The sequence below is a fragment of the Rhinoraja longicauda genome, chromosome 33, assembly GCF_053455715.1.
Source record: "Rhinoraja longicauda isolate Sanriku21f chromosome 33, sRhiLon1.1, whole genome shotgun sequence".
NCBI classification, from domain to species: domain Eukaryota; kingdom Metazoa; phylum Chordata; class Chondrichthyes; order Rajiformes; family Arhynchobatidae; genus Rhinoraja; species Rhinoraja longicauda.
This window is the reverse complement of record NC_135985.1, coordinates 14,539,472-14,560,496: the sequence shown is the minus strand read 5'-3', so window position 1 is coordinate 14,560,496 and position 21,025 is coordinate 14,539,472. Positions and strand designations below refer to the sequence as shown.

The 21,025-nt window shown below is 46.8% G+C and overlaps 1 protein-coding gene across 1 annotated transcript in view; it reads right to left on the bottom strand.

Annotated features, from left to right (window-relative positions):
* Positions 1-4,633: 4,633 nt before the first annotated feature.
* Positions 4,634-21,025, bottom strand: part of LOC144609118 (aminopeptidase Ey-like) — a 48,263-nt gene continuing 31,871 nt past the window's right edge. Inside the window, exons 11-20 of the mRNA XM_078427500.1 lie at positions 19,814-19,890; positions 18,841-18,974; positions 16,597-16,652; positions 14,822-14,969; positions 13,835-13,926; positions 12,622-12,732; positions 11,022-11,189; positions 9,356-9,496; positions 9,138-9,219; positions 4,634-6,359 (exon numbers count right to left, since the gene is read on the bottom strand). Of these exons, the coding sequence (XP_078283626.1) occupies positions 6,207-6,359; positions 9,138-9,219; positions 9,356-9,496; positions 11,022-11,189; positions 12,622-12,732; positions 13,835-13,926; positions 14,822-14,969; positions 16,597-16,652; positions 18,841-18,974; positions 19,814-19,890 (1,162 nt within the window). The 3' untranslated portion in view covers positions 4,634-6,206. The remainder of the gene's footprint in view (positions 6,360-9,137; positions 9,220-9,355; positions 9,497-11,021; positions 11,190-12,621; positions 12,733-13,834; positions 13,927-14,821; positions 14,970-16,596; positions 16,653-18,840; positions 18,975-19,813; positions 19,891-21,025) is intronic.

Here is a 21,025-nt window from a genome sequence, read left to right as displayed (position 1 = left end):
ATGCCATCACTTCCTTCAAGGCGAAAAAGGGGCAGCTCAAATGACAGCGAAGCATCACTCCCAGATGAGATCAATGCATTCTATGCATGTTTTGATAGGGAGAACACTGTTGTGCCTTCCCAAGCCCCATAGCCCCGTGATGGTATTGCAGTCACAGTTACAGAGGCCAACGTCAGAGGATACTTCGGGGGGGGGTTAAGCCTCAGAATACGTCTGGACCTGATGATATACCAAATCGTGTTTTTAAAACCTGTGCAGACCAAGATGCTGGAGTTTTTGCAGACATCTTCAACCTCTCATTACCAAGGTCTTAGGTTCCCACCTGCTTTAAGAGGCCATCAATAATACCGGTGCCCAAGAAGACCAGGGTGACATGCCTCAATGACTATCATCTGTGGTGATGAAGTGCTTTGAGAGGTTGGTCATGGTGCATATTAACTACTTCAACAAGAACCTTGACCGATTACAATTTGCCTACCACCACAACAGGTCAACGGAGGATGTGTTCTCACTGGCTCTCCACTCTGCACTGAACCACTTGGACAATAGAAACACATACGTCAGGCTGATGTTTATAAACCACAGCTCGGCGTCCAATACTATCGTCCCCACCAAGCTACTTATCAACATCTTGGTCTCTGCGCATCCCTCTGCAACTGGATCCTTGATTTCCTCATCAACAGATCACAGTCTGTTCGAGTTGGCAGTAACGCTTCTTCCACAATAACCATCAGTACGGGAACACCTCAAGGCTGTGTGCTCAGCCCACTCTATACAACTGTGTAGCTGGGTACAGTGCGAACTCCATCTTCAAGTTCACCGATGACACAATCATTGTTGAACGAATTACAGATGGTGATGAGTCAGAGTATAGAAGTGTGATCAATCGACTGACCAAATGGTGCCAGCACAACAACCTGTATCTCAATGTAAGTAAGACCAAGGTACTGATTGTGGACTTTGGAAGAGGAAGGATGTGGACCCACAAACCTCTCTGTATCGACGGGATGATGGTGGAGATTCCTGGGTGTGCATATTTCTGAAGATCTTTCCTGGACCCAGCACACTGATGCAATAAGCGAGTTTGGTATCACGACTGAGCATGCGCAGGTCATAGGTCGCAAGGGCTAAACATTCTCGTCGGCTGATCTGCTGCGTGTATACAGACCTGCGTTTCAACCGTATTTTCCAGTTTTGCTTCGTAGTGGTAAGAAAATACTGCTTTAAAAAATATCAATTAGGTGTATTTATGGTTAATTTGTACAGGAAGGATCTCGACATGAAACATCAGCCATTCCTTCTCTCCAGAGATGCTGTCAGTCCCGCTGAGTTACTCCAGTATTTTGTGTCTATCTTCAGTGTAAACCAGCGTCCACAGCTCCTGCTTACACGTTAAAAAGTCCCCACGCTTGGTGCTTCATTGCGGGTTACAGAGCTCCCTCCCACCCCAGGCAATGTCATTTGTGCCGCCGCCCTGAGTAGACACGGGCGCTGCACAAACTCACCCTCATAGGGGGATTGCACATAAGGTCGTACGGTCAGAGGGCCTGACGCACAGAGTCGTTCAAGCCATCTGGAGGATATGGCAGCTTCCGGCATACACTTGTAAGACATGCAACAGGTACGTTCTTACCTTGAAAAAAACACCAAAATGGTCCATTTTTGTGCTGGAAAAAATGGGGAAGAAGCTGGAGGATCCGGTGGAGGAAGAGGAACCGGGAGAAGGGCTGCCAAGCCCACGGATGCAAGAAGCAGCTGGGAAGACGTCTGGCCAGCCGGCGGGAGAAGGGGAACGCGACCGGGAAGGGAGGCAGGAGAGCAAGGCCGAGAAGCAGAGGGCTGCCGACCGGGGGGAGAAGAAGAGGAGGAGGAGGAGGAAAGGACGGGGTTGAGCGGGCTGGGAGAGGAGCAGCGGGAAGAACCCGAGCCGAGGCCCTGGAGGGTCTACAGGGGCAGAAGCAGCGAGTGCTGGAGGTCGGCAACCCATCTGAGGGTGAAGGGCCCAGACCTTGCTCGACGGCCTTGGAGGAGGAGGCAGTGGAAGAGAGGGAGGAGCGGAGTGTCGAGCCCGAAGAGGAGGAGGACGAAGAGGAGCCGGGGGGAGGCCAATCGGCAGCGGAGGCAGAGCAGCAGCGAGAGCTGGGCTGGGCGCTGAGAGCCGAGGAGGACCAGGCCACGGCTCTGCTCGGTGGCCCCAGCCTCGAGGTGTTGAGCATCAGCCACATAGAAACGGAGCCCGGCAGCCCGGCTGATGGAGATGGTGAGTGGGGAGAAGGGCTGGAGGGCCAGCAGGAGCGGCCGGGGGGCCGAAGAGCCACAGGAAGCGAGGCGCCGAGCCTGGAGGAGTGTGGAGCGCAGGAACGGGGAGAGGTGTCGGGACACCCGGAGCGCCGGGAGGGAGCCGGAGATGCATTGATGGGAGACGATGGGTGAAGCCGAGCTGCAGCAAAGTGCAGCCGCAAAATTCAACTGCAATACCCTCTCAAATTAAGACTGACGAATTGTTCCACAACAGAAGTCATTCCAAACATAAAATAGAAGAGAAAGACTAAGCAAAGCCATAGTGATTGCCTGCAGTACACGGCTTGCCCCCCAGAAGGCGTTATGTGGCAACAGTACGGGTCAGGGGTTGTTGCCTGCCGTGCAATCCCCCTATTCCACACAAACCTCGCTCCTCGTCACCCCAATGCCGCTGCCGGCGATGGCGGTGCCAGCAGAGGCCGTGTTCGCCAGCGCTGGCTGTGAGGATTGAGCCTGTCGGGTGCCGCTCCGTCAGGTTACAGGTGTTGCGATCGGAAACGCGCAGCGGGGGTGTGATCGAGGGAGCAAGACCCAGACAACCGGCTACCGGGAGCCAGCGCTGGTAAACACAGCCTCTGCTGGCACCACCATCCCCGGGAGCGGCGTAGGGCTGAAGAGGAGCGAGGTTTGTGTGGAATGAGGGTGAGTTTGTGCAGCGCCTGTGTCTACTGAGGGAGGCTGCACAAATGACATTGCCTGGGGTGGGAGGGAGCTCTATAACCCGCAATGAAGCACCAAGCATGGGGATTTTTAAACGTGTAAGAATGAGCTGTGGACACTGGTTTACACCGAAGATAGGCACAAAACTCTGGAGTAACTCAGCGGGGCAGGCAACATCTCTGGAGAGAAGAAATGGCTGACATTTCAGGTCGAGCTCCTAGAGTGTAACTTGAATCGTCAGCCATTCCTTCTCTCCAGAGATGCTGCCTGTCCCGGTAAGTTACTCCAGCATTTTGTGTCTACCGGAGTACAAATTAACCATAAATACACATAATTAATATTTTTTAAAGCAGCATTTTCTTACCTCTACGAACCAAAACTGGAAAATACGTATGAAACGGAGGTCTGTATACACGCAGTAGATCAGCCGGCGAGAATGTTTAGCCCTTCCGACCTATGACCTGCGCATGCTCAGTCGAGATACCGAACTCGCTTATTATAAAGAAAGCCCATCAACGCCTCTACTTCCTGAGAAGATTGTGGAAATTTGGTACGTCAGAGAGGACCCTCTTGAACTTCTACAGGTGTAAAGTAGAGAACATATTGGCTGGTTGCATCATGGCCTGGTTCACCCAGGAGCGAAGAAGACTGCAAAATGTGGTAAACACTGCCCAGTCCATCACGGGTTCTGACCTACCCACTATCGAAGGGATTTACAGGAGTCGCTGCCTCAAAAAGGCAGCCAGCATCATCAGAGACCCACACCATATATATATATATATTCATATACATACTCCCTCTTCCATGCTGTATGACCATGAAAACGCAGATGTACAGGCTTAAGAACAGCTTCCTCCTCATTGCTAGCAGACTCCTGAACCAATCACATCTTTCACACCCTTGAGAGTTTTAGAACTGAAAGGGTTAAGGATGTACGTGCAGGGGAGCAGCTCATGCAAGAAATATGTGGAAACAAGATAAGATGCCCAATTACCAAGTAAAACTGCAGAGAAAAACAAGTCTGTTCCAGGCACGAGAAGACCCCGTTACTTTAAATGTGCTGATGATGAAATAGGCATGGAAACTGATGAACGCAGCGGCAATGAGCGGGCATGCAGAAAGGAGCCAGCAACTTCAACAGACCAGAGTCCACACACAAATGTGACCTTTGCGACAGAGACTGTCACTCCTGCATTGGTCTCTTCAGCCACAAGCGACGCTGCTCTAGCCGAGGTGTGGAGCAAGCAGCCAACTAGGACCCATGGTCAGCCATGACCAAGGGGGCCTAAGAAGACGGGTATATAGGTACGGCTTTTGTATCGGACCTTTGAGTGGGACTACGAGGGACAACGAGTATGTAACCATACTCGGGGTTGCTCTCCCACTCCCATAAGCATAATAAAAAGGTATTGTTACATATTTAAGGTGACTAGTGTGTTTTGTTGTCTGACAGCGCGGATAGAACTTTAACACCTCTTCCCGGACTCCTGAACCACTCACATATTCTTAACTCTACTTATTTGGTTATTCCATTATTGTTCTTTAATATTTGTTTTTCAGTATATTGCATTGCACTTCAATCCAGTAACAATTGCAATTGTCATAGCTTTTAATATATTTTTACTGTGAGCTTCATGTGAACAAGAAATTTAATTTCACCCTGGTGTATTTGACTAATCTGAATCAGACTCGGCAATAAATAGCACTTCATGATATCAATGCTTTTGAGGAATTTTGAATGTCAACTTTTATTGAGAAAAAAAACACAACGAACATTGATGACGTTGCTGCGGATGCAGATTCTATTCTCGCTGTAGTTTCCCCACAGGTACTCTGACTGTTGCAGTAAAAACAAAGAATGGCTTTTATTTCTTCCCTTAATTCCGCACTGCGTAGCATAGTAAACAAGTCGGGACAGAGGTAATGCAATTGGCACACAGGATGAAGCAAATCTTTAAAACACGTGTGGCAGATTTTCAGGAATGAATGTTACTTGGGATGTTGCTTTCACTTGCAGTTGTGGTTTTAACACTGCGTGCTGTTGCAGTGGACAGTGCATAGACTTGATCGTTTCACATGAGACCACAGATGCTGGAATCTTGAGCAAAACACAAAATTCTGGAGGAACTCAGTGGGTCAGGCAGCAACTGTGGAAGGAAATGGCTGACAACATTTTGGATTTGGACCAGACTATGATTTCATTCTGTAGTAGACTCCGCGGGACTTAGCTGCGCACGGCTCGGTCACGGGGCCTTCCACCGCCCGGTTCGGCCGCGAGACGTCTCAGCGCCCGGTGCGACTCGGCCGCGGGGACTTCCAACCCCTTGCGGGGACTGTGCGGGTCGGTCGCGGACGAGCTGTCTGTCCGTGGGCGTGGGGAAGAGAGTGGAAGTTTTGTTGCCTCCATCACAGTGAGGGGGTGTTTGGAGTCACTGTGATGGACGTTTGTGTTGGGGTCATGTGTCTTGTGTTCTTTTTTGTGTGTGACTGCTATGTAGTTTCGTTCGGTACCTTGGTACCGAATGACAAATAAAAAGCTCTGTTGAACCTGTTGAACCTGACTCATAACATCCGTTGTTCAATTTAATTCTGAATTTGAGGCTGAAGAAGAGTCTCAACCCGAACCATCACCCATTCCTTTTCTCCAGAGATGCTGCCTGTCCCGCTGAGTTACTCCAGCATTTTGTGTCTATCCTAATTCCACAAATGCTGCCTAACCCACTGAATTCCTACAGACGTTATGCATCTTTTCCTTATAGATTCGTCCTGATAACAGAATTGCCAGAGGTATTTCCTCTTTCAATAATCACGTTTTGAATTGAGTAAACAGATTTTTTTTAAATTCAGAAACAACATAGAAATAATATATTTTCGCACTCCCTGAAGGTAGAGTGACAAATGTAATCACACTCAACCCAGAATGAAAATAATTATTTGGATTAATTAAGGCATAATTGATTCACCAGGTCTTAGCACCTGTACCATAAAGTTGAATCAAACCAATATCTTGGCATAGTAGTCTTGTGACCTGGAGGGCAGGGTACACATCATTTCAGTGGTTGTCACAGACTGAGTTCACTATTTCATAGATCATTACTCAGATATGGCTTGGCCTCCAACTCCAAAGTTTCGTGTCATTTTATATACAAAACATTCTCTACTGGAGAACAGATCGTGTAATCCTTCCAGTGCTTGTCACCCTCAGCTCATATTTACATTTCCGAATTGCCTTTCAGTTAAGGACTTTAATGCACGGCATTGATAAACCAGTTATTGACAGAATCCTTGTTTTCTGCCACCCATTTGATATTGGCCATTGTTTTCTCCAAGGCTTGTTCAATCGCCCGAGTTCCAGAACCAAATCCAATGTGCTCGTTGTCCTGTTGGAACTGTTTGAGCTGTTGATTAAACCAGCACAGTACAATGTTTAACTGTTTATATTCTTAGTACCAACAGTAGTACTTCCCGAGCAAACTTTAATCTCTAACAATTAGCATGATTGGTAAACTTGAGAAATATTGTAAACCCAAGCGTCCACATTCCCGTCACTTTAATTCTCCAGCCCACTCTGATCTCTGTCGATGCTTCAAAGGTGCTCAGCGTAAACTTTAATGACGGGATCTCGTCTTCTGTTTGTTTAAGTTAAGTTTTTTAAGTTTAAATTTATTGGCCAAGTATGCATATACAAGGAATGTGCCTTGGTGCTCCGCTCACAGATGACAACACAAACATACAGTTAACAATTAAGAATAAAGCATAGCCACATCAAAACAATAAGGATACAACATTTGGGTGACATGTGGGTGAAAATAAACCAGAGCAAAAAAGAGACTACAGACTTTGGTTATTGAGTAGAACTATCACTCGTGGAAAAAAAAGCTGTTTTTATGTCTGGCTGTGGCTGTTTTGACAGTCACCTTCCAGAGGGAAGTGCTTCAAAGAGTTTGTGGCCAGGGTGAAAGGGGTCAGAGATGATCTTGCCCGCTCGTTTCCTGGCCCTTGCAGTGTACAGTTTGTCAATGGGGGGAAGGTTGCAGCCAACAACCTTCTCAGCTGTGCGAACGATCCGTTGCAGCCTCCGGATGTCGTGCTTGGTGGCTGAGCCAAACCAGGCCATGATGGAGAAGGTGAGGACGGACTCAATGATAGCAGTATAGAATTGGACGATCATTGCCTGAGGCAGATTGTGTTTTTTCAGTTGCCGCAGGAAGTACATCCTCTGTTGGGCCTTTTTGACTGTGGAGTTGATGGTGGCCCCCCATTTAAGGTCCCTGGAGATGATGGATCCAAGGAACTTAAATGACTCCACAGATGTGACTATGTTGTTGTTGATGGTGAGTGGGGGGAGGGGAGGGGGATCTCTTCAAAAGTCTACAATTAGTTCCACTGTCTTGAGAGCATTGAGCTCCAGGTTGTTGCGATGGCACCAGGACGCCAGCTGTGTCACTTCCCCTCTGTAGGCAGATTCCTCCCCATCCTGGATCAGCCCAATCAGGGTAGTGTCATCTGCAAACTTGAGGAGCTTGACAGAGGAGTCTGGAGGTGCAGTCGTTGGTGTAGAGAGAGTAAAGGAGAGGGGAGAGTACGCAGCCTTGCGGTGCTCCTATGCTGAGGGTCTGCGTGTCTGAGATGTGCTTTCCTAGCCTCACATGCTGCTTCCTGTCCGTCAGGAAGTTGATGATCCACTGACAGAGGGGTTCAGGCACAGTCAGCTGGGAGAGTTTGTAGTGTAGTAGCTCTGGCACAATGGTGTTAAAAGCAGAGCTAAAGTCCACAAATAGGATCCTGGCATAGGTCCCCTTGTGGTCTAGGTGCTGGAGGATGAAGTGCAGGCCTAGATTGACTGCGTCGTCCACTGATCTATTGGCCCTATATGCAAACTGCAGGGGGTCCAGCAGGGGGTTTGTGATGTTTTTCAGCTGGGCCAGCACAAGTCTTTCAAAGGTCTTCATGACTACAGAGGTCAGTGCAACAGGCCTGTAGTCATTAAGACCAATGATCCTTGTCTTTTCGGGTACAGGGACAATAGTGGAGACCTTGAAGCAGGCAGGGACAGTGCAGGTTTGCAGGGACTGGTTGAAAATGTCTGTGTAGTTACCGTGGTGCCAGTTGTTCGGCACAGAGCTTGAGGGTAGAGGGGGAAACATTGTCCGGTCCTGGAGATTTTCTGAATAGCCTCTCCACCTCCGCAATTTCTATTGTTAAACTGGAGTCATTCTGTGAGGATGTGCAAATTGGTGATTGCATGGGGGTGGGGGGGGGGGGGGAAGTGCCAGTCTTTGCAAACTGGAGTCAGTCTTTGAGTTCGTGTGAAGTGGTGATTGGGGATAGGGGGAGGGGGTCCCAGGGTTATGATTCTGTTTCTCGAACCTGCAATAAAACTCGTTCAGGTCGTTGGTCAGCTGATGATTGTCCAAGGAGCGTGGGGTTTTCCTCTTGTACCTGCAAGCCCTTCCAAACTGAAGAAGCGTCATTAGCTGAGAACTTGCTCCTCAGCTTCCCAGAGTACCTTTCCGTGGCAGCTTTGATTCCTCTTTGTGTTTTGTGTTTGTTTCGGCTCTCAGGACGATATTCAATTTCATAATTTCAAGTAACCACGTGTTCTCCCTGCCTGTCTCTGCCCCCTGCCCGTCTCTGCCCCCTGCCCGTCTCTGCCCCCTGCCCGTCTCTGCCCCCTGCCCGTCTCTGCCCCCTGCCCTTCTCTGCCCCCTGCCCATCTCTGCCTCTGTCTGTCTCTGTCTCTCTCACTCTCTTTGCCCCTTCTATCTCTCTCTGATACGTCTCTGCTGGTCTCGCTCTCCCAACCCAGATGTAATTATCTTTCTATTTCATCGTGATTGTTTTTCTCTGTTGGTCTTTACATTTATTGTCATATCAACAACTTTGTTCAACACTCCTCTCTGCAATTTAAAACACACTTTTCCAGTCCTTGACTGGAAATGTTGACTGTTTCACCGTAAATGCTGCCGGAGATGTTGCTGAGTGCTTCCAGCATGTTCTGCTTCAGTGCAGGAAGGTGGTGCTGAATTAAAGTTCAGCAGTGAGCTGCTGTCATGCGGTAAACACGCAGGCTGAATGGTTTACACCTGCTTCAGTCTGCTGCATTCAAATCAACTTGTACCTAGGGAAAAGTAGAAATGGACCAGAACACGACAAGGTCAAAAAGAAGCACCAACCTGGTTGAGCTCAAACTCTGTTGAAAATCTTTCTGTCACACTGGATATCAGCGAGGAGAATGAAAAGGAGCCTCCACCATACCTGAACAAAGGAACAGCAGCCATTAATCCCTGGGTGCATGGAGAATGCAACCACCCAAGCCACTAGACCCTGCAACTCCCCACAGATACAATCCCAAATTGTTCCGGACTCCCGCTCACAATGTTCAGGTACTCACTGCTCAAAGATGACTGACCACCTTGCTCTTATAAAGTCCCATGCCAAGGGCTGGCCAACCACGTTACGAGCAATGGTGGAAATGGTGGAGGTGGCATCCTGCTTCCTGATCTTTAACGGATCCAACGTATATTCAAGGTAGCTTGATGGAAGTTAAAAAAATAAATTAATAAATCGAATTCTGGAGGCAATTACTCAAAGTGAGAATATTACCTCCATTTTTCCCTCCAGTATTAGAGTGCTAGAGGGGAGAGATTCCCTCCTGACCATTGGGCTAGCGGGCCATAGAGATACCCCAGTAATAGGATAGGGGAGGGTAAAGAGTTCCCTTCCACCAGCAAGGGGTGGAAGAGAGTGCTAAGCCCTGTGGGGAGAGAGAGATGCCTTCCTTCAGCTTGGGATGGGGGCGAGATGGAATTTGCCCACTGGAGCACCTGGTGGAGATTCACCTCACTACCCCAACACCAGGGTGCCTTTCCCGCCCCCAGAATCAGAGCAGTTAAAACATCAAAATGGGGGTGGAGGGGGTGTGGCAGAGGGCATGGTGCCAATGCAGCAGAAGGATAATCTCGTGTGGCAGAGGGGTGAGGAATGTGTCAGAGGGCAGGGGAGTAAGCCTACATTGGGGAGGAGACATGGGGAAGTGGAGTGGTGGGGGTGGGAACCTCTGGCAGTGGAGTTGGTGGTTGGAAGGGAGTGGAGATAGATGAGGAGAAGACCACCAAATGTTGTGAGAACTAATCACTTAAAGCAACACTGGTCCCTCCTGCCATGTTGCTGTGGGAGTGTGGGACATTATTACAGCTGGTGCAAACAGGAGTGAGGGCAAGCTTCATTGCAGGTCCTCCCTGTTGGCACACAGTAATCATTGCTATTCCAGAGCTCCCAGGCCCAGGTTCAATCCCGACTACAGCTTCTGGCTGCATGGCATTTGCACGTGGCCGAGAGAGTTTCCACTGGGTGCTCCAGTTTACCCCTAGTTACCCTTCATGTAGACGGATGGCAGGAGAATCAGGGTGGAGTTGATGAGCAGGAAAGCAAAAACGGATCACGGGAAAATGTGGGGGAAAGAGCTGGTGAGATGGTTCTGAGATAATTTCTTAATCAGTGAAAATTCCTGGATTTCCAGATTGTTGAGTATGCTTGCTGGTGTTCCAAACTCAGTGGCCGTGTGTACACCTGGGAATGGGGCAGAGACATTTCAAGCTGTAGGCTTTCAGAGTGAGAGTCCTACAATAGTTTCGTTTAGTTTAGTTTAGAGATACAGCGCGGAAACTGGCCATTCGGCCCACCAAGTCCGCGACGACCAGCGATCCCCACACACTAACATTTTCCTACACATACTAGGGACAATTTACAATTTTACCAAAGCCAATTAACCTACAAACCTGTACGTCTTTGGAGTTTGGGAAGAAACCAGAGATTCCAAAGAAAACCCGCGCGGTCACAGGGAGAAAGTACAATCTCCGTACAGACAACACCTGTTGTCAGGGTCTAACCCAGTCTCTGGCACTGTAAGGCAGCAGTTCTACCGCTGTGCCACCGTGCCACCCTGGGCTTTGACACAGTGGACTATGACAGCCCCTGCCTTTGGTGAACAAGCGTCCACAGTTGTCAGCCTGTGAGTATCCATATCCGGGCAGCAAATTGCCGCCTGATGCTCTCACCGATTCAGCAGCCATGGAAGGTTGGTGCACGCCAGAGCGTATCGCAGCTTGTCCGACTCCGTGGCGATTGTGGCACTCTCGAACATTTTCCATGCAAAGTTCCACTGCTCTTCTCCCCCCAATGCTATTGCATTGCAATAAACTGTTGACTTCAGGTTCAGTGGGATCCTTTTAATCAGAAATAATATCGCAAAATCAGCAGAGAAGAGAATAAATGATATTTATCAAGTGGAGCAAGATAGTAATTCACACAACTCTGAAGTAAACATCACTGTGCTGTTGACAGTCAGCTAACCTGAAGAAAGCAACTTTTCAGCAATTGAGTTCTACAAGTGCATTTGCCCCCTTTTCCAATTTTAAAAGAGTACTATGCATTTCCAAGTGCAAATTTTAAAAGTTCTAATAGAATCACAACACTTCACACCATTTTATCACCCACAAATTGTCTGGCTCTTTCAGCTTTACCACAGCTTTCAGAAGCATTATCTGAGCAATAAGCAGTGTGCAGACTGAGCCTGCAAACGTGCAGAGGAATGCAGCACTGAGGATGTGAATCGAGTTTAGCATAATTGGTCCTCAGCATTTGAAAGACTGTGTTCCGTGTGTGAAGAACCATACACAAGTGGAACACAGACTACAGAAGAGTACAGCACAGGAAAAGGGCTTCAACCTGCGATATCTGTGTCAACCCTATGCCAATTTAAGCTCATCCCATCTGCCTGCATGTGGTCTATATCTGTCCATCCCATGCCCATTCATGTGTCTGTTTAAACACCTTTTGAATGTTTCCACCATATCTGCTATCATCTCCTCTGGCAGTTGTTTCTGGCACCTACCACTCTCTGTAAAAAAAAATCATGCATTTCTCCTTTAAACATTCCCCCTCTTACCTTAAACCTATACCCTCTATTATTTGACATTTTTACCCTGGGAATGTAGTTAAAAATCTATTTGATTCAGCCCATTGCAGCTGGTAGAATGGGCACAGGGCTCAACCAACATTGTAGACTTCCATTAGTTCAGGATATCCCTGGACATCTCCCTGACAACCTCCACCCTCCAGTACTGTCTGCAGCCCTGGGGAATCCCTGTGCATTCTGGTGCATAAACAACCTGTTCCTATGGACACTATTCTTCACTAACCATCCAGGTTTTCCAAATCTCTGGGAGTCTCCAATCCTGACAGTATCCATTCAATTCAGTGGCAACACTTCCCTGTGACTGGAAGAGTGCCACCTGGCTTGAAGAGATTTCACCTGCTGACAACTGCAGGGACTTACAACACAATGGAATGCTGCACTGAAACCAACAATCAGCAATGGTATGTTGTTGCACAGGCAATCTGACCCACACTGGAAATCTCCCAGTTGTAGTCCTTGCTCATTGCTCTGGAAATCTCCCAGTTATAGTCCTTGCTCATTGCAGAAATAAGTATTGGGAGAGGGAATGCCATTTTAACACCAAAACAACCAAGAGAGCAGTTTCAGGCCTACTTATCACCATTTTATTTTCAAAATAAAATGCAATGTAGATTTCAAACATCCCATTATTACAAGTTATTGGTCTCCATATATATTTCCTTTTCATCCAAAATACTTACGGATTACTGCTGTTGTTGCTCATCCATTTATTGAAAAGCTCCTGTGCTTTGTTATGACACTCTTGGTGCCCATAACGACAGGCCACACTCATGGCAACAACCTCATTGTACCTGAAAAGAGCAAGAAGGGATTCACTTTCATAGAGGAGTAACTGCAGCGCTGTGAATCGTAAAGTAACCACAGTCTGACATAATGCTATTCGTTGGAATTCCAATTTGCTCTTCCCTTCATATTAAGGATACCGACGGAGCCTTGATCACAACATGGTAGAATTTCAGAGGCAGTTTAAGAATGAACGCCCCAGCCCTAAAACAGTGTTTTCAGCTAAACAAGGGTAGTTACAAAGATATGAAGGTGGAGTGACCTGGTCAATCAGGATAGGTCAGTAGCAGATTATAGAAACAGCTAGTTTTTCATATCGCTCAACAGAAATTTATTTCAATTGGAAAGAGTGATCCTGGGAAAAGTATGAATGATTAACATGGTTAACAAAGTGGATCAATCAGGCCACAGGGTGGTGGCAAACCAGAGAACTGTGTTTGTTTCAAGAATCAGCACCAGAAGACTAGAATACTAACAAAGAGGGAGAAAATTGATTATGAGAGCAAATCTGCAAGTAATATCTGGCATGTCCACCAAAAATGTTCGACATCTCTAAAAGGACAACGGTCTTTCTTCTAAACGCTGGAGAACAGAGGCTGAGCCCATGCAGTCACTCCTCGCCATCCCACGCCAGGGAACAACCTGCCAAATCTTTCTGCATTTTCTCAACAGCACTATTAGGTAAAGAGATCAATATTACATGGAATACATCAGATGTGGTCTCACCCATATAATTGTAGCAAGACCACCTTACCTTTGTACTCAAATCCCCAAGCAATATAGGCCTGCATACATTTTGCTTTCCCAATTGCTTGTTTTAGTTCAATGTTGGCTTCATGTGACTTCTATACAACAATATCCAGTCCTTTTGAACATCAATGCATTCCCCCTTTTAAAATCAATTTCATCATAATCCTGTACTGAATTCCAAAACTTTCCTAATCCTCTTTAATCCCATTTTGTTCTTCTCACATTTCCATTCAACTTCATCCAGATTCTACTCTTCTACTTTTCCTTCAAATATAGTCCCTCTTTTCCTGGAATCAAATAGTGAACAGTCTCCAAGGCAAATATATCCGTCTTTAAATCACCAGAACTGCAGATACTCACTGATCCATGTGGCTATCAGGAGGTTTTGTCCAGTTTGCAGTAATATTTTTAAAGTGGTTGTACAATGGGGACACCTGCTGATGCATGTATTTCTGTATATAATAAAAAACAAAGTGTCAGTCACAAGATATACTTCTTACCCCAGAGATGGCAACTCCTTCCACGGCCATTACAAATCAGGTGAAGCCAGTCTCCACCTCATGAACCATTTCTCACAAACCACAGCTGGATATTCACCAATAGAACAAAAGATCTCTGTTATCTAGACAAACCCACATTCACTGGGCTCCAAAAGAAGGAAATGAGATGATCAACCTCAGATATCAACCAATGTCTCTCTAATTTGACTTCCTCATGATGAGGAAGACATGAATTCTTAGTTATGTAATCAACATTAATTAGCCATGTTTGGTTTTCACAAGAGACTGAAGATGCTGGAATTTGCAGTGAAGCAAGAGAACAGTTGGAAGAACTCAGCAGTTTAGGCAGCTTCTGTGGAGGGAATGGAGGGAGTTGACATTTCAGTTGGGACCCTTCATCTAGACTAGACTCGAATGTGGTCCATACAAAGGATACCAAACCAAAACATCATCTGACCATTTTGCTCCACAGATGCTACCAGAGTTCCTTCTGAGGTTCTTCAGCTGCTCTCTATAGTTTTCATCAGTTGGCCTACTGCTTCTTTGAGCTGCAGACAAGGAGTGCGACTAAGATCTTCAGGTGAGGGCCTGGGGACTTGGGGAAGGAGGGGGAAGGGGGTTTCACCAGGTGAGGGACAGGATCACCTAGGTGAGGGACAGGGGCAGTTGGTCAAACAAATCTACCGATGAGGGTGGGATGCAATCAGTCCACCACAAGGACATCACTGTTAGTGTGTCCATTTCATATAATGGTAAAAGGGACAAATGCGCCCGTATTTAATTTACTGGAGATCACTGCCACATAGTGCTCTTTGAACTCGTTAAATGAATTTTCATTATTCCTTACCTTCATGTTTCCAAACACTTCGCTGCGGTCAAACATGATCTTAATGTAAGCCAGGTTATCCAGCGCTGCCTGCCATGGAATATATTGCCGCTCATTGTTCAGGTACCTGGTTGTGTCCAGTGCTGCTGTGGTTGTACGGTACTGAGCTCTAGAATTGGCAAAGAACATTAGTCCATTGTGTTTGGAAACAAGTGCCTTCTAAATATTACAGTCTTCTTTGGCCAGTTCCCCACTGCAGTGACCAAAGATGTGTACCCAAACCAGCCATGTTCTTCTGATGTAGGAACTAGTGATTCTTTACTGGGATACTGGGAAGGGCCGACTGAACACAATCTAAATTGTGCATAAAAATGCATTTAAATAGCATCTTTAAGGTACAAAAACGTCCAGGGTGTTTTGCAGAACCTCAGAAAGACACATGCAAGGTCAGGGAAGCAAGGTTTGGAGGAACAATCAAAGGCTTGGTCGCTGAGCTGGACTAGAAAGACTGCAAAAGTCAGTCAAGAAGTTGAAGGATTTAGGCTCAGACCTCCATAGTGGAAGCCAGTAGTTGGAGGAGAAATATGGATTGAAAGGACACAGGGCATGAGTTTGTGAAGATGGGAGGGGGTTGAGCCAGAGAAGGATTTAAAAAAAAGACTACATGTGTTTGTCAGCAGTTACGTTACGGAGAGCTGCTCCCGAAGCCCGACATGGTAGCAGTTTTTCACAAACATGATTAACTTCAGTGTGATGATTAGTTTCGATCATCACAGGTATATGCATTATCTAGGAATCTGAAGATCATCGTGGGACATCTTATCACTTTCACCAAACATTATCTCCCAAACCAGTGATTGCTGATTACCTCTGTATAAAGAGTACATTCTCTGCCAGTAGAATGGCATTCCATTTATAGTAGAAGATCCATTTATTTTGTCCATTCTCATGGCAAAGTCAGCAATAATTGCCTTTGAAAAGGTGGTGATTCACAGTGCGCTTGGACCACTGCAGTCACTCCTGGTGGAGCTGTTCCCCACAGCTGCTGGAGGGGGGAGTTGCAGAATCTAGACCCAGTGATAATCAAGATAGATAAAAATAATTCCAGATCAAGGTGGTTTGTGCCTTGAACCTGTAGTGGCAGCGTTCTTATGCGCACACCACCCTCGTCCTTTGTGGAGGTAGAGGCCATGGGTTTGCATGGTGCAATGAAGTAGCTTTGGTGAGTGACTGAGTCTGCTGGTGGAGAGAGATAATAGGTTATGATGCCAATCAAGCAGGCTGCTTTGTCCAAGAAGGCCACCAAGCCTCTGATAGTGTAAGAAAATCACTGCAGATGCTGGTACAAATCGAAGGTATTTATTCACAAAATGCTGGAGTAACTCAGCAGGTCAGGCAGCATCTCAGGAGAGAAGGAATGGGTAACGTTTCGGGTCGTGACCCTTCTTCAGACTGAATCAGCCTCTGATTATTTATGTGGTTGGTCCAGTTATATTCTCTTCAAACAAGAAGCCCCTGACTCAGTGATGGCAGGAAGACTGAACATTAAGCATATTTGGCCGGACTCCTCTGTTGCAGAGTCTCTGCTATCAGCCTCTGTCCAAGCATTATCCAGGTCTGGCTGCATTCCACAAGCTCTGTACACTTCCCTGCTTCCTGCATTCTCAGAACTCATTTCACAAAAAGAACCCTCATCTTGTTTACTGGATCTGCAATATTTAGCTCTTTTTTTTTGTTGCCATATTATTTTATTTCCTGTGTTCTGATATCAAGTAATCAACCTGGCAGCATCTTACCTTGCGAGATTGAAGGAGTCAGCAATTATCTGGGCTCTGTTTATGACCGGTATAACCTATAAAATAAATATCACACTCTTTTGAAAGCTGCACTGATTCCCCAGAGAAGAGGCTGCACTTTAAATTACAATGTAATAAAAAGGAACTGCAAATGCTGGTTTGCACCAAAGATAGACACAAAATGCTGGAGTAATTTAGTGGGCCAGGCAGCATTTCTAAAAAAAATAGGTAGGTATTTATTTTCAATTTTAGGTACCTATCTATTTTCTCCAGAAATGCTGCCTGACCCACTGAATTACTAAGGGGCGACCTGATAGAAGCATATAAAATTATGAGAGGCACAGATAGGGTAGATGATTAGAATATTTTTCCATGGGAATTGTCCAATACTAGATGGCATTGAGAGGGGAACAGTTTAAAGGAGATGCGCGAGCCTAGTCTTTTTAGACAGAGAGTGCGATTGTTAGGAGTAGTGGTGGATGCAGGTACAATAGTGGCATTTAAGAGGCTTTTATATAGGCATATGAAAATGGAGGGACATGGATCATGTGCAGGCAGAAGGGTCTGTTCATATTCCATGTTCTATATTCTATGAGTGGAGAAATGTAGTCTATATAAACCATTTTCACCTAACACTTCACATTAATGCAGGAATGTAATGACCTCCATGCAAAAATCTGACCACTGAGTTCTGGACCATAACGTGTCAAAGCCACTGTCAAGCCCCAGAGTCCAGTGTGGTTGTCAGAAGGCAGCACCAATGCTAAAAGCAGAACCCACTTCTCAAAGGGAAGGTACAGTGTGATTGCAGAATATAGAGTTTGCTGGAATAGCTGGGCAGCAGCAGGAGGCTGAGAGAGTTTCTGAAGTTGTTCCTGAGTCCTTGACAGAGGAGTGGAGAGGACAAATGGCCTGCAGTATCTTCTGTCCATCAGAGAACCTCCAGTCACTGCCTCAAAGATCAAGAGAGGCACTGGGCCAAAGGTCCTGAGATCAGTGCCATGGTGTAGTGCACTCAATGACCCCACACTTAGTCAAGGCCAGTGAGACCATCTTCAAGTGCCATCGCCCACTGAGCAGATCAACAGCCTTGGACGTGGCCAAAGCACTCACCCACACCAACATCCTCTGTCAGTCAGAACTGAGGCCCACTTCACAACTTCCACTGCTGAGCTACAGAGTGATACCATTGGGAATTGTCCCTTCAGCCCATTGTGACCTTGCAGTGCCCCAAATATCCATGTCTAGCATTTTCTAGCACTTGGCCGCAAGCCTTGTACACCACGATGTTTCAAATGCTCTTCTAAATGCTTCTTAAATATTGTGAAAGTGCCAGCCTCCAGCACTCCCTCAGTCAATATCATAGGTCATACAGCACAGAAACAGGCCCTTCGGCCCAACTTATTCATGCTGAACAAGATGCTCATCTACACTAGTGCCATTTGTCTGTGATTGACCCATATCCATTTAAACCTTTTCCCATTCATGTCTCTGTTCAAATATCTTTTAAATATTGTCTTTTAAATATTACCTCAATTACCTCCTCTGGCAGATCATTCCATATACTCACCAGCCTCTGTTTGAAAATGTTGTCTCACAGGTACCTAGTAAATCGTTCCCCTCTTACCTTATACCTATGTCCTCTAGGTACTTGATTTCCAATCCAAGACACCCCTTATAATTCTCTGCACTTCTATACGATCACCACTCAGTCTCCTACATTCCAAGGGATAAAGTCCGAACCTGCCCAACCTCTCCCTGTATCCTAGTCCCTTGAGTCCTGGCAGCATCCTCGTGTCATTTTTGCACTTATTCTATCTTACTGGCATCTTTCCTGTAGCAGGTGACCAAAACTGAACAATATTCCAAGTGCAGCCTCGCCAACCTATACAATTACAACAAAACATCCCAACTTCTATACTCAATTCCCTGACTGATGAGGCCAATGTGCCAAAAGCCTTCTGCATTAGCCTGTCCACCTGTCGTGCTGCTTTTAGAGAGCTGTGCTCTTGAACTCATAAGTCTTAGAATTCTAAGTAATCTGATTCAACAAAGATTCTGATTTTCCCGGATGTCTCAGGTAGAGAAAATGCCAAGAAGCCACTTTGATATCCCTGCAGTAACATCAGCCGTGGTTTCTTACACTAATGAAGGGGGCTACCTATTGATTCCATTGCAAAACATGTACTCTGCTGCCAGCTCATTAACCAACACTCTTGCCAGAGGGATAAAGTGTGTGCTCACCTCATGGTCATTCTTCAATTGCTCAACAAGGTTGTTCCAGTTCCTCTCATCATAATTCACTCGGTAATATCCCACAACGTCAATGTTTGCCAAGATCCATTGCTTCCCAGTGCAACTCATCTCTGGCATAGTCTCTACATTGGGGATTAAAACACTGATTCATTTGGCTGAACAAAGTTTGACACTGAAAGGGTCTTCTACCTGAAACATCAATTCTGTTTCTGTTTCCACAGGGGCAGCCTAACCTGCTGTGTCGGGGCAAAGAATAACAGTCTCCTGGCAAAATCCCAATCCTTAACCTCTCCAATAGACAAAGTCGTATCACATGACATCTGTCCATGGAGGCCAACCCTGGAGGAAACTTCTCAGTCCCAGAATCAATCTCTCATCCCTGACTCCCCCCCAACACCGAATCACCCCCAACTCACTCCCCTGTACCCCTGGCACACCACCCCACCCCCGACCCACCCCCTGGCTCCCCACCCCCTCACCCGCTGGCACTCAACCCCAAACTCACCCCTTTGACACTTCACACCCAATACCACACCCCACTCCCAACACCCCCTTGACATCCCACTCCTCCCCCAACACATCCCAGATTCAACCCCCCTGACACCTCACCCCACCCCCAAGTACTCACCCCACCCGCACTCCCCACCACCCTCCCAACACCTCACCCGACCCCCAACCCCAATGACTCACCCCACCCCCACCCACTCCCCACCCGACACCTGGCCCCACCCCCACCCAATTCTCCAGCCACAGGCAAGTCATGGGGTTAGTGGGTGGGGTTGTGGGGGTGGGGTCAGGTGAGGGTTGGGGTCAGGGTGGTGTTAGGAGTGGAAGCTGGGAGTTTTAATGAGTGACGGGAGAAGCAATGGAGGGATTGAGGGAGATGGGAACAACATCTCCACCAATTACACCACTGGAACCGTCTCCCTTAAGGGCCTTCCCCAGCTTGCAGAGTTCCTACCTTCACTTTTCATTAACCAGGTTGAGTTCGACTCTGTGAATCCCTTGATCCACGTAATTGGCACGAACCAGACATATCTGAAAGACAAACGCAAGGAAAGGGTTTGTGCACTGGTCAGGCACTGGCTGCGAGATATCCTCCACCACCTCTCCTCAGGAGATGGTTCCCTGACCAGCGGTGGTATCCCTGTGCCCAGGAATGCACTGGTTGGGTTACCAGAGATTTGGACTAACTCATTTACAGTTTACCTCCCATCACAGCAAGTGTGGAATTCAGTTAATACTTTGGAAGAATACCAACTGGTTTTTAGTAATGACAGCAAGAAAAACTATCATTCTGTGGTAAAACGCTTCACTTCATCTGTGGCAATGAATTCCACAGATTCACCACCCTCTGGTATGCCCTTTTATTCCGAAGCTGTGCCCTCTGGTACTAGACTCTCCACTACTGGAAACATCCTCTCCACATCCACTCTAGCTAAGCTTTCTATTCTTCCCACATCGTGCTCTATTACCATCTTCCTTCCCTCACTTAACCCACCAACATCCTTTGCTTCTTCCTCTTGCTTCAGTTAGTCCCTCATCTAAGTGGGGAACATGGAGTATGAATATCTGAGATGCTGGGACTATTCCTGGTGCCATCCCACTAGTCAGGTTGACAATTTGAAAGTGCTCCACTTCTTCCAGCTGCCTGCTTCTGCCCTTCAACCAGACCTTCCATCGCCGCTGATGTTCTACACGCACTGCATCATACGCTCATAAGTGATAGGAGAAGAATTAGGCCATTCGGCCCATTGAGTCTACTCTGCCATTCAATCATGGCTGATCAATCTCTCCCTCTTAAAACTATTCTCCTGCCTTCTCCCTACAGCTCTTTGACTGGGAAAAACCTCTGGTGTGGTATTGTCTGAAACTCTAGAGGTAGTCTGTCACTGGCTTACCAACAGCTGATTTATAACGTCTATAAAACGGAACCCGCTCACTATGGGACGGTCTATCTACAATACTTCTTTATCTCCAATTACTCCCACAAGAAACTCAAACAATTTCATTGAGCAAGACCTGCTTTTTATAAAACCCTGTTGACTCTGCCTAATAATTCTCTTATTTTCCAAGTGCTCTCTTATCTCTTCCCTTCATGGCATGTTCCACCATTCTACTGATGGGCGACAGCTGATTCTGCTGATTCCAGTTTGCTCTCTCCTTCCTATCA